The sequence below is a fragment of the Ischnura elegans genome, chromosome 3 (assembly GCF_921293095.1).
Source record: "Ischnura elegans chromosome 3, ioIscEleg1.1, whole genome shotgun sequence".
Classification (NCBI taxonomy): domain Eukaryota; kingdom Metazoa; phylum Arthropoda; class Insecta; order Odonata; family Coenagrionidae; genus Ischnura; species Ischnura elegans.
Window position 1 is genome coordinate 13313348 of NC_060248.1, and position 12223 is coordinate 13325570.

Sequence of the window (12223 nt, forward strand, 5' to 3'; positions counted from 1 at the left end):
TTAAAGCATTGATTGAAGACGGAGTCGTGTGACAAACAATGTGTAGGAACTGGTAAAGAGGAGTGGGGGGACGATGGACAACAGGAGGCGCGGTGATTATTAATTCTGAGACTGAGGGGAGTGGTACATTGGCTGACATAGAAAGCGGGGCAGAAATTGCAATGAAGGAGGTAATTGATATTGGTGGAAGTACAAGTAGTGGAGGGGAAAATCGGTAGGCATTTAAGTTTGGGGAGAAAAGAGGCAGGGGGTGGTATCTTGCAGGTTTTACACCTGGGACGATTGCAAAGTGAGGGTGTGGAAGTGGTGACTGACTGCGACTTTTAAAGAGGGCGGGTGGCTTTAAATATGGTATTTAAATTCGGTGGTCTCTTAAATGTGATCCGGGGAGTGGAGGGGAAAATCTGAGAGGTGGACTTGTGTTTAGAAACGATGGGGTACAAGTCCTTCAATATGTTCTGTAGAACGTGAGCACCAGGAAAGTAGGTGGTGAGCAGAGAAGGAGAGCAATATTAGTCCGTGCGGGGTTTATTGGAAATACGTAGCTTTTTTTTTAATTTTATTTATCAAAGTTTTTCATATATAAAGTAATCCACTGGGAATCAAACTACAGACCAGTGGCGGTTTGCCCATAAGGACTCTCGGACGCCGCCCCTCCCAAATATTTGAAAAAGTAAAAAAAATAAATATCCATTAATCCTATCTATATACAGCCCTCGTGGTGACTGACTCACTGATGGATACAAATTCCCGACCACTTCTAGAAGTGCTGGAGAGCTGAAATTTGGCACGCGTGCGGGGAACCCGAAATGATCCGGAGGAAAAATCCGAAAACCGGAAGTTTCCACCACGTGTCGTCGCTAGGACGACAAAATGGCCGAAATCGCGCTTTTTCCGGGGACCGTTTTTCGGTTTTTATTTTACTGCGCGCGAATTATGCGTGTCACACGGGTCGTTTATGCTTTTTTTGAAAACTGATAAACGTGGGCACGTAATAAAGTAAATTTATTAGTTTTCATTTGAGAAAATTGCAGCCAAAATGCCGTCCAAAAATTGATTTTTCGAATAAAATTTCATAACTTCCGCTCCATTCGAGTTAATTTAAGGTGTAGCGTAACGAAAATGATTATTATATATGCTTATAACATTGTCTACGAAATGTAGGCAACAATTTTCTTTCGTCGTCCTTGGTTACTCAGAAAAAAAATAAAATATTTGGAAAATCACCGAAAATTACGATTTCCAAAAGATTAACACAAGATTTTGTCAACTTTAACCTTACCGATTTCTTTCAAACCTTGTAGTTACATACAACCTTGCATTGTCTTTCAGAAAACATGAATTTTTAATAAATGATTCAACGCATTTAACCGCGAAAAAATAAAAATGGCGGGTACTACTCACTTTTTCCAGGGACTAGTTTGCTTTTTATTGTATTACTCTCGAAATATGGATGTCATAAGGCACACTTCTTTTAGTTATGACAGTAAATGAATGTGACCATATAGTTTCGTCATCTCTAAACCCCCCGAAACCCCCTAAAAAGTAAACATTTGCATATAAGTAGCCTTTTCGGGTATTTTTCGTCACAATTCCGCCGCTTCCCCAAGCCTTATCACACATCGCTACGGAATTGATATGGACGATTGATGACCCCTGGCAGTAAAAACCTATAAACCCCCGGTAAACCCACATATACCCCCAAAAAAATAAAAGTTTGCATATAAGTCTACTTTTTGGGTACTTTTCGTGACTGCATCACCGCCCCCAACGACTCATCGCCACGAAATTTATGTGAACGGATGGTAACTGCCAGGTGTACAAGCATATAAACCCCCGGTATCCCCCTGAAATCCCCCCTAATTTGGTGAGGGCGGGCCACCGTAAAGTATACGGGAAAAAATACCAGAAAACCCCCGATCACCTCCTGGAACCTCGCCGAAAAAAAATTAAAAAACTTTAAGTCGCCTCTCCGAGTAGTTTTCGTCACAGTTTAGCCCCTACTGCTTATTAAAACCCCCGATAACCCCGTGAAATCTCCCCAAAAAAATTCCTAATAAATCACCTCTCCGGGTAAAAGAATCGTCAGAATTCTGCCACACATTAGAACCCCCGAATCGCCCTGGGCACCCCTCTCGGTGGAGAAGACCATTTATGAAGTATAAGCGGAGCAGCCGCGGGGGGCTTCTCAAGACAATGGCGGCATAGCCGTCCCACATCTCGAAACGGCGAGGACGTTCTGAGGAGTAACTGGCGCAGGCGAGGGGGACCTTCAGTAACCCTCGGGCGGCGAAGCCGCCCCGATGTTCTAGCGGCGCAGCCGCTGTGGGCTCCTCCCACCCCTGGGCGGCGAAGCCGCCCCTTAAACGGTATAACGGTGAAACAGTTCGGAAATGCCCTCGCCCTCTGGGCGGCTATTCCGACCCAAAACGAGGAACGGCGAAGCCGTTCCGAGTATGAAGCGGGGTAGCTCCGGAGGGGCACACTAAACCCCTGGGCGACGAAGCCGCCTCTCAACGAGGAACGGCGAAGCCGTTCCGAGGAATGATTGTTGCGCTTCCCTACCCCCCGGCCGGCGAAGCCGGCCCCTAGCCGAGGTGAGATTATTCGAACTAAAATATTTCGAACGACCACAAATGTAGACGGCGAAGCCGGAACCGGGGTTTTTAAGGGGCGGAGCCCCTTAACGAGCGCGCGGAGCGTGCGAGTCTCTATTATATACAGCCCTTGAGGTAACTGACTCACTGATGGATACAAATTCCCGACCACTTCTAGAAGTGCTGGAGAGCTGAAATTTGGCACGCGTGCGGGGAACCCGAAATGATCCGGAGGAAAAATCCGAAAACCGGAAGTTTCCGCCACGTGTCTTCGCTAGGTCGACAAAATGGCCGAAATCGCGCTTTTTCCGGGGACCGTCTTTCGGTTTTTATTTTACTGCGCGCGAACCTTACGTGCCACATGCATAGTAAATGCAGTTTTTGAAAGCTAATAAACGTGTGCACGTAATGCTGTAATGGTTTTAGTTTCTGTTAAAGAAACTTGTAGCCAAAATGGCGTCCAAAAATTGGTTTTTCGAAAATAATTTCATCCCTTCCGCTCCCCTCGACTTAATTTCAGGTGTATGATAACGAAAATGATTATTATATATGCTCATAACATCGTCTACGAAATGTAGGTAACAATTTTCTTTCGTCGTCCTTGGTTACTCATAAAAAAATTAAAATATTCCGAAAATCACGGAAAATTACGATTTCCGAAAGATTAACACAAGATTATGTCAATTTTAACCTGACCGATTTCTTTCAAACTTTGTAGTTCCATACACTTATTTATTGTCTTTCAGAAAACATGAACATTTAATAAATGATTCAATGTGTTTAACCTTAAAAAAATAAAAATGGTGGGCACTACTGACTTTTTTCGGGGACTGGTTTGCTTTTTATTGTATTACTCTCGAAATATGGATGTCATAGGGCACACTTCTGTTAGATATGACAGTAAATGAATGTGACCATACAGTATCGTCATCTTTAAACCCCCCGAAACCCCCTAAAAAATTAAAATTTGCACATAAGTAGCCTTTTCGGGTCCTTTTCGTCACAATTCCGCCGCTTTTCCAATCCTTACCACTCACGCTACGGAATTGATGTGGACGATTGATGACCGCTGGCAGTAAAAACCTATAAACCCCCGGTAAACCCTCATACACCCCCCAAAAAATAAAATGTTGCATATAAGTCTACTTTTTGGGTACTTTTCGTGACTATTCCACCGCCCCCAACGACTCATCCCCACGGAATATATGTAAATGGATGGTGACCGCCAGGAGTACACACATTTAAACCCCCGGTATCCCCCTGAAATCCCTCCCAAACGTAAAATGTGTCATTTAGTCTCCTTTTTGGGTACTTCTCGCAAACATTGCGCCACACTACCCGTCCTCTCTGAGCTCTAGATCCGGAATATTTGGTGAGGGCGAGCAACCGTAAACCATACGGGAAAAATACCAGAAACCCCCGATCACCTCCTGGAACATCGCTGAAAAAAAATTAATGAATTTTAAAGTTGCCTTTCCGAGTAGTTTTCGTCACAATTTAACCGGTGCCCCTACCACTAATTAAAACCCCCGATAACCCCGTGAAACCTCCCAAAAAATTTCTAATAAATCACCTCTCTAGGTAAAAGAATCGTCAGACCACTCTTCCGTTCCCCTACAACTTATCGGCACGGAATTTATGAGAACGATTTGTGTCCACTGGTTTAACACAAGTATAAAATCCCCGGTATTCCGTTGGAACCCCCCGCAAAAAAATGAAAAACTAGCCATTAAGTCTTTTTTGTGGGTACTTGTCGCCACTATTACTCCGCATTGCTCTACCCTTTACAATCATCGCTACGTGATCACTGTGGACGATTAGTGACCGCATGCATAACACATTAAAACCCCCGAATCCCCCTGGGCACCCCTCTCGGTGGAGAAGAGCATTAATGAGGACTAAGCGGAGCAGCCGTGGGGGGGCTCCTCGACCCCAAGGCGGCGAAGCCTCCCCACAACGAGGAACGGCGAGGCCGTTGCGATGAGTGACTGGCGTAGGCGAGGGGGAGCTTCAGTAACCCTTGGGCGGCGAAGCCGCCCCGATGTTCAAGCGGTGCAGCCGCTGTAGACTCCACCCATCTCAACTCACGCTCAACCCCTGGGCGGCGAAGCCGCCCTCCAGCGAGGAACGGCGAAGCCGTTTCGGGGAATGAGTGGGGCGCCTCCCTACCCCCTGGCCGGCGAAGCCGGCCCCTAGCTGAGGTGAGATTATTCGAACTTTAAAAGTCTTCGAGCGACCACAAATGTAGACGGCGAAGCCGGAACCGGGGTTTTTAAGGGGCGGAGCCCCTTAACGAGCGCGCGGAGCGTGCGAGTTTATAATTATACATCTGATTAATCAAAGCGTTTTTTCAGTCCCATCCATCGAAAGTGTTGGAAAAACACGAAAAGAAATAGCGCGAGAAGTTCGTATTTGTAGCCGTGGGGCGCTGGCCAGAACGTCCCAATCCATCCCCATGCAGTTATATGGAGAGTGGTAGTGGTGGGGGCCGCTGGTGCTATGACGCGTCTAACGTTGTGTCTTATGGAAGTCTTGGGACGTCGTCCGAAAATGCGCAGAGCGACGTATGAGTTGATATCGCTGCGCAGGCCGGCGGGCGTATAATCTGGCGTCTACTTGGTGCTGCTACAGAAAAGGGACCTACGGAATCAGAATGGTCACTGTACTGGGTGTAGTTATACGATTTTAATTTTTAATTACTGGTAGGTATCGCTACAGTAAATTAATTATCCCATTATGCTTGCGTTTTATGGTGTTTGAATTCCGGAACACATAAAATCCAACCAGTTAAAGGCCGTATTGACGAAGGAAAACTATTCTCGAGTATTTGACACAGTTCTCTTATGATTACGAATTTCAAGAACCTTGGGGAAACTAATATTATAATATTTAGGCCTTAACAATGTATTCATATCTTCCCGATGATTAGAAATTTGGTACCTATTTTTCAGATAAATTTATCAAAAGACCTGCAGTATTAGGAAAAATCAGTTAACATTCCCCACTGATTTATAATTTAAGAAATAGTTGCGTGCGTGATAGGGTGAAGGATTAAATATGATTTAAATCGTTAAGCGCGACTTTAAATAGAGTCATTCAATTAATGTCATGAAGTGCCGCGTACAATGCACCTTTTGTGTGTAGGTTCATCGTTTTTCTAGCCGTCCTTGTTGTATTAGTTCATGTTCACCTAATTCCTCAGCGGCAGAGCGGTAGCTGTCTGACGGAAAATGCCCACTTGGGTCTGATATTAGTGGCCTCGAAGAGTTCATATCAGTGCGGAAATCCTTACAGCTCCCATCTGTGGCTCAGTCGATTCGTCTTCTTTTACGATCTAGAACTTATTTTCTATTATATCATGGCAATGATTTCGAAGACACGGTTTTCCAAATTCGACCCGTTGGCGTCTCGTGTGTTTACCACATATGAATCTTAGACTCAAGGAGATGGTCCGTGACGTCCTTTGTTTGCTTGAATGCCTTTGCTGACCTTAAATTCGTCCCTCAGCTGAATCAGCATTAGTGGACCACGACTTCTATCTCCCTTGAGTCGTCCTTATAGTAACGGCAAGACTCTCGGAAAGAACGGAGTGAAATGAGTTCAGACATCATTTTCGAGGAGTTAATTGTGCGTAATTGCCGATTAAGAAGTTTCTTAGTGCTGTGTGTACATTCAAGAAGACTATTTTGAATTAATCAACAGTGCTCGTTTTTTTCAGGGAAATATAGGGAAAAATTGTCCCAATTCTGTGTCCAGGCACCTAGTTCTTTTTGGTCGTATTTTTCGTCGGCCTATTTTGTGTCGTCCCTTGTTTATTTATAGACTAGTGCCCTTGCCATGTGTTCAATCAGAAAGAAATTGTTGTCCAGCGCTGATTTCAACGAACGTGTAATTGATCACTTTGCTGGACAAAATGAAAGAAGGATGGACTTTTGCAATATAACTAAAGGCCTGTGAGTATTCCATATTTTGTTAAAAATGTGTGAGAAATGTTTAATTGTTGATTTTAAATCATACTGTATTCAAGAAGCAACGCGAACACCGCCATCAAAGTTTACATCTGCAATAGCAAAGCGCGCGCATTCTAGTAGTGTTTGTTGCCTAGTGGAAGTCAGCGACACTCTCCTCCCTCCTCAGGTGTTACAAGTGTCATTGCTACCTAAATCATTGCAAATGTTGTATAGATTTGACAAATAACGCATTATGATTGCAAAACGAAGAACAGAAGTGTATTGCGGGCATATCCGCACGAAGAATGTAGACGCTAAAACCTAAAGTTACGTATTTTCGTTTGTATTTGCAAAATATCGCAGCAAATATATTTTTATTCTTCAAGATCATTGATCAGTATCATCGAGAGTCCGGACTAAGCCGATCCGTATGACCGAGAGTCTACTGCATTTAGTATTTATTAATCAAGCTTTATTAGGAAAACTAGGTATTTTTGTTGAAAAAAAACGGAACGTATGGCATCACAGAATTTAATTCCTAGATTGCCGTAAAAACTTAATAAAATACACGGAATATTAAAAAATTATGACCCCCCGGTGGAGTGCGCCCCCCCTACCATTTGACTCACGAGCCGCCACTGCTACAGACCTACTGCTTTTAGGGCAGATGCTCGGACCACTGAGCTCCCGAAGTTACTTTTACTTAAATTAGTTCTACCATATATAACTGCATTAAAATTAATGGGGAGAGGAGTCAGGTTGACAGGTTTGGCAGAGGATGCGAGGTGAGAAGCTTGTAGCAGTAAGTGAAGATGGAAAGTCAATATATAAAACACAAAAGCGAAGAATGACTTCCATATTTCCACCAGCAGAGGGAAGTTGACTACGACCTGTGTCGAATCTGAAGTACCACATGAAAAATTATTCTACAATCTAACAAAAAGACTTAACATTTAAGACAAAGAATGTTGATAACACAACAAGAAATTATACATCAATACAGTGAAGTCACTTCTCTAACATATAAACATTGGCTCGGGTAATCGTACATTCCTTCTTCCCTGCATACCTTCAACAACTGATCGACGTGAGCTCCAACGTTTGTTGATTCAATCGGCTCCCTGAAACTCGATGACGTATGCGAATAAAATTTGGTAATCATTCTCCAATGGTACAAAAAATCTTCTAACAGAGGCACAGGCGGTACGATCTGACAGGATACAAGAAAAAGTCTCGTTATTCACATGTTAACAGCAAATACAGCTATCAAATGAGCTCGATGTAAGTACATACGGTATCAACGGCACTCTGAACTGCAGAAGATATTCTACCGAGCATTTTGTTCGACACAAACCGCGAACTATGTCATTTTCCTCAGGTAAGGAACGTCAAAATTCTTCCACTTAATGTCACATTCCACGTAAAACATCATATCTGCAATGATCAGAAGTAATTTCTTGTTGTTTGTATCTATACATATAGTTTTGGCGAGGCAAAGTTTCAACTGGTTTTAACAAGTTTTGTAAATAGTGTTTTTTTAGAGAAATACCAACAATAAATCAGTCTGATTTTTCTCAGGTGATAAAGACGCAATCAACAACTTATAACAACCTTGAGTTCAGGTTCTCCTCCAATCATAATAACTGGAAAAGGCCTTGTTGCCACATACAATTGATGTGATACGATGCTGCGCGCTCAACGTCTTGTTGAAAACATCTGCCGCACACTTTTGCGAATGTTTGACGGCGGGTACTTCCAATTGACTTAGAAAAAATTAGAATGTAAAATTAGAGTGGCACGGGAAGAAAGCCCAAAAATTTTCATTTTTTCGCAGTAAATTTCATGCTAAAACACATCAAAAACTGAACGATGTTAACATGAATTCCTCGGGCCGACATTAGCACCTGCTCTTCGAAGATCCCTACGGTATCTAAACACCTTTTGACAAATGAGAATTCACCCGCTCAATTTGAATGAAAAACTCAAAAGACATACATTCTGCACGCATGGCTCTGCTTGCGCAGCTCAGTAATTAATTATATATGAATCAAACATAGGAGAGAAAAGAGTAACAGCTATTAATTTTTTTACAAATAGCGAATTAGTACATGTAAATCACCCTATCTTTTTTTTTTGGCGTTAAATTTCTAGTTACAAGATTTTGGATGGACTAAGTTAGCACATACATACTATTCCATGAGATTATAAAGTTACATTTACCTCGTAAATTCGACTAAAACAAAAAATGAATATTATATACTTATCTGTGTTTGACACCGTTGATCGTGTGCGATCACTCCAACACAATAAGCCTGGTCCAATACGATGCTCTCTGTATGTGACTGCCATCTCATAGTGCAACATACTAGGATGGTAACTAGATGCCAAGGAGGGTCCATTTACTTCAGGTGATAGTTTGGAAAATTATCGAATCTTCTTTTATGACACACTTTTAATGGTGGAATGATACCATAGTAATCATTGGGGTAGCCAGGAATTTGGTTCGGGGGGTCCAAAATCAGGGGGAAAACCTCTGAAAAACAGTGTACTAAATAGGGGTTTTTAAAATAATTCATAATCTAAAAAACTTCATATGTCAAAGAAATCTTTGAAAATTCGTGATTTTTCAATATTTTGATTTCTTTTAGGAAGGAAAGTAATTGTGTTCTTATATTTGAGGGGGGCGTCGGACCTACCACTAGACACCACTGCCAGTAATACCTCAAATTTCTACCCCGCAGTCGATTTAACCAAGTTCTATCAGGCATTCAATGTGTTTCAGTTCTATGGCCAAGAAAGAAATTTTGTCCTTCGCAACCTGACCATTTAATTTGATTTACTAATTATGATGGGAAATTAGTACTAAATTCTAAAGCTCTGGTAAACAACACAGATAATATAGAAATGACATACAGATAAAATAGTGCCAACTCTGTAAAGATTCATATAACATTTGCTCTGGATTTGAGCTCTTTTATAGAAAGATAAGTCAGCTTATTTTTTTATTATCATTAATAAGATCACAAAATTTATGGGTAAAAATGTATTTTAAAGGCACAAGCGTTTGAAATACCAATTACAAAATAGCTACTACCATGTATTAAAAAAATCAATAACAAATGTCGTTATTAGAAAGTAATTGAAGTAGAAATACCAAATACATATTTGTATTTCAAACATATACAAGTACATACCTACATTATTCAAATACATATGCACAAGCCCAGCCCTCAGTAATACCGCTCCCCTACCACCTCCTTCATTTCATATGCATATGAACAGGTGAGTGTCTTTCAGAGAGATAGAGTCATAGTTCCAGCTGCTGAGGTGTGGACAATTATCTTGTCAAAGTTACGAACTTCAGGTGGCAGTCATGATGCTAACATGCAAAGCAAGTGTATTCAGAGGAAGGCTCCACAAAAGAATTGCCAACCATGTTGTGCTGCTGATGTGGAGGCGGATAGTGATGAGAGAGGAAGAGTTGCAGAGGGGGAGGGAATGTGAGCCACAACAATGTATTTATATTTTTAACAGTTTTGTCATATATGTTGTAAATAGTTACTGGGGGGACGATGGTTTTAGATTCAGGAGGAGTGGTAAATGAACACGACCACACGTGTTGAATAACATGGCGAAACTGCAATTTATTAAAAGAACCAACTTCCGGTGAAGAACAAAAAAAAAAACAAATGAATACAGTAATACGATAGTTGGGAGATTACCAGCCATATTCAAACAAAAACAATCACAACACTCTCCCTTAATCTACCAACTTTACATTGCATTTTTACAATTAACCATACCCAGAGGAATAATGCACTTGCGGTGTGCAGTCACATTAAGTGCCTTAGTAAACACATCGGCAATCATTTTTTCAGATTCCATGTAATTGAGGACAACCTTCTTATGCTTAACAAGTTCCCTGATGTGATGAAACTTCACTTCTATATGCTGAGTGCGAGCATGCAATCCATTGTCAGAGGCTAATTTTAGTGCACTCTGGTTATCATTCCATAAAAGAATTGGCCCCTTCCTACCACATAATTCAGAGAGTAACCCCTTCAAGTAAGTGGCCTTCCTACCTGCAGAGTCAATGGCAATATACTCTGCCTCGGTTGAAGACAAGGCAGTTACACTTTGTTTTTTACTCTCCCAGCAGATTGGTCCACCAGCAGACACAAAAACATACCCAGTCACTGATTTTCTGTTGACGTCATTAGCAAATGACGCATCAACAAAACCACAAACATCCGGATTATTCTCAGTCCTTCGGAATTCTATTCCTGCATCAATTGTTCCTTTTAAATACCTTAACACTCTTTTCACACACTGCCAGTGTTCATTTCCATAGCAGTTGTTGAACTGGCTGAGGTAATTGGTAGCATAGGATATATCAGGCCTGGTACACACTGATAAATACAGTAAACTTCCAATCACTTGTTGGTAAGGTACACTATCACACGTTATCGATTCACCCTTGGTCAGTCGAGTGCCAGGAACCATAGGGGTTGACACAGATTTACATTCTGCCATCCCCACCTTACTCAGCAAGTTCAAAATTACCTGTTTTTGGTTCAACTTTACTTTACCATTACCCATTTCTACCCTCATTCCCAGGCAATCCACGACTGATCCTAAGTCTTTTACCTTAAAACAAGAGTGGAGCTTTTGTTTCAGTTTCTCAGCTTGAACTTCATCATTAAAGAATACAAAAAAGTCATCAACATAAACACATATTATAACCATGGATGCACCATCTCTCCAAAAATAAACACAAGGCTCATGTTGAGATTTCTTAAAACCAACACTTAATACGACTTCATCCATTCTCTCATACCAGGAACGCGAAGCCTGTTTCAGGCCATAAATGGCCTTCTTTAACTTATACACTTTACTTGCATCTGAAACAAAACCTTCCGGTTGGTACATGAAAATGTCTTCACTTAGTGAACCATTCAAAAAGGCTGTGGAAACATCCAAGTGATGTACATGCAAACCATGAGCAACAGCAATTGAAAAACACAATCGTAAGGTATCATGTCTCACCACAGGAGCAAAAGTGTCAAGATAATCAATACCATAACGCTGAGAGAAACCCTTAGCTACCAGGCGAGCCTTATACTTGTCCACTTCTCCCTCCCCATTCCGCTTCAATTTAAAAACCCATTTGCATTGCACTATATTTCCACCCTTAGGTCTGTCTACAAGATCCCACACATCGTTTTCCTGAAAAGAACTGATCTCTCTTTCCATAGCTTCTTTCCAATGAATTTTATCAGTACCATTTAATGCCTCGGTAACTGATGTAGGTTCTACCTTTTCATCACATGCTAAATATAACTCAAAACCAGGAAATTCCTTCCTTTGCCTTTCCCTCATAGGATACCTCCTTTCACCTTCATCGACATTATTTCCAGGATTTATTTGCACCTCATTTGCATCCGCAAAAGACAGATTTTCAATATCATTCTCTGCTCCATGAATGTGATTGACATTGGCATTTGTTTCACTCTGACAATGAACATCATCACTGACATTACACACTGAAGTAAATGGCAAATCATCATCTAAGTTTACAGGCACAGGCATACTGAAAGAACCCTTCTTCCCTTTACCAATAGCCTTAATTGCAGTGAAACTATTTTCAATGAATTTAACATCACGAGCAACAAGAAT

General features: G+C 41.5%; 1 protein-coding gene across 2 annotated transcripts in view; it reads right to left on the reverse strand.

The window, feature by feature from the left end:
* LOC124155454 (FHF complex subunit HOOK interacting protein 2A-like) overlaps window positions 1-8258 on the reverse strand; it is a 34162-nt gene extending 25904 nt beyond the window's left edge. The window contains exons 1-3 of one of the 2 annotated variants that reach the window (XM_046529278.1): window positions 8159-8258; window positions 7841-7981; window positions 7617-7757 (exon numbers count right to left, since the gene is read on the reverse strand). In XM_046529278.1, coding sequence (XP_046385234.1) covers window positions 7617-7757; window positions 7841-7885 — 186 coding nt within the window. In that variant the 5' untranslated portion in view covers window positions 7886-7981; window positions 8159-8258. Of the gene's footprint in view, window positions 1-7616; window positions 7758-7840; window positions 7982-8100 lie in introns of both variants that reach the window. The other variant, XM_046529277.1, reaches the window with a different exon arrangement.
* Window positions 8259-12223: the final 3965 nt, after the last annotated feature.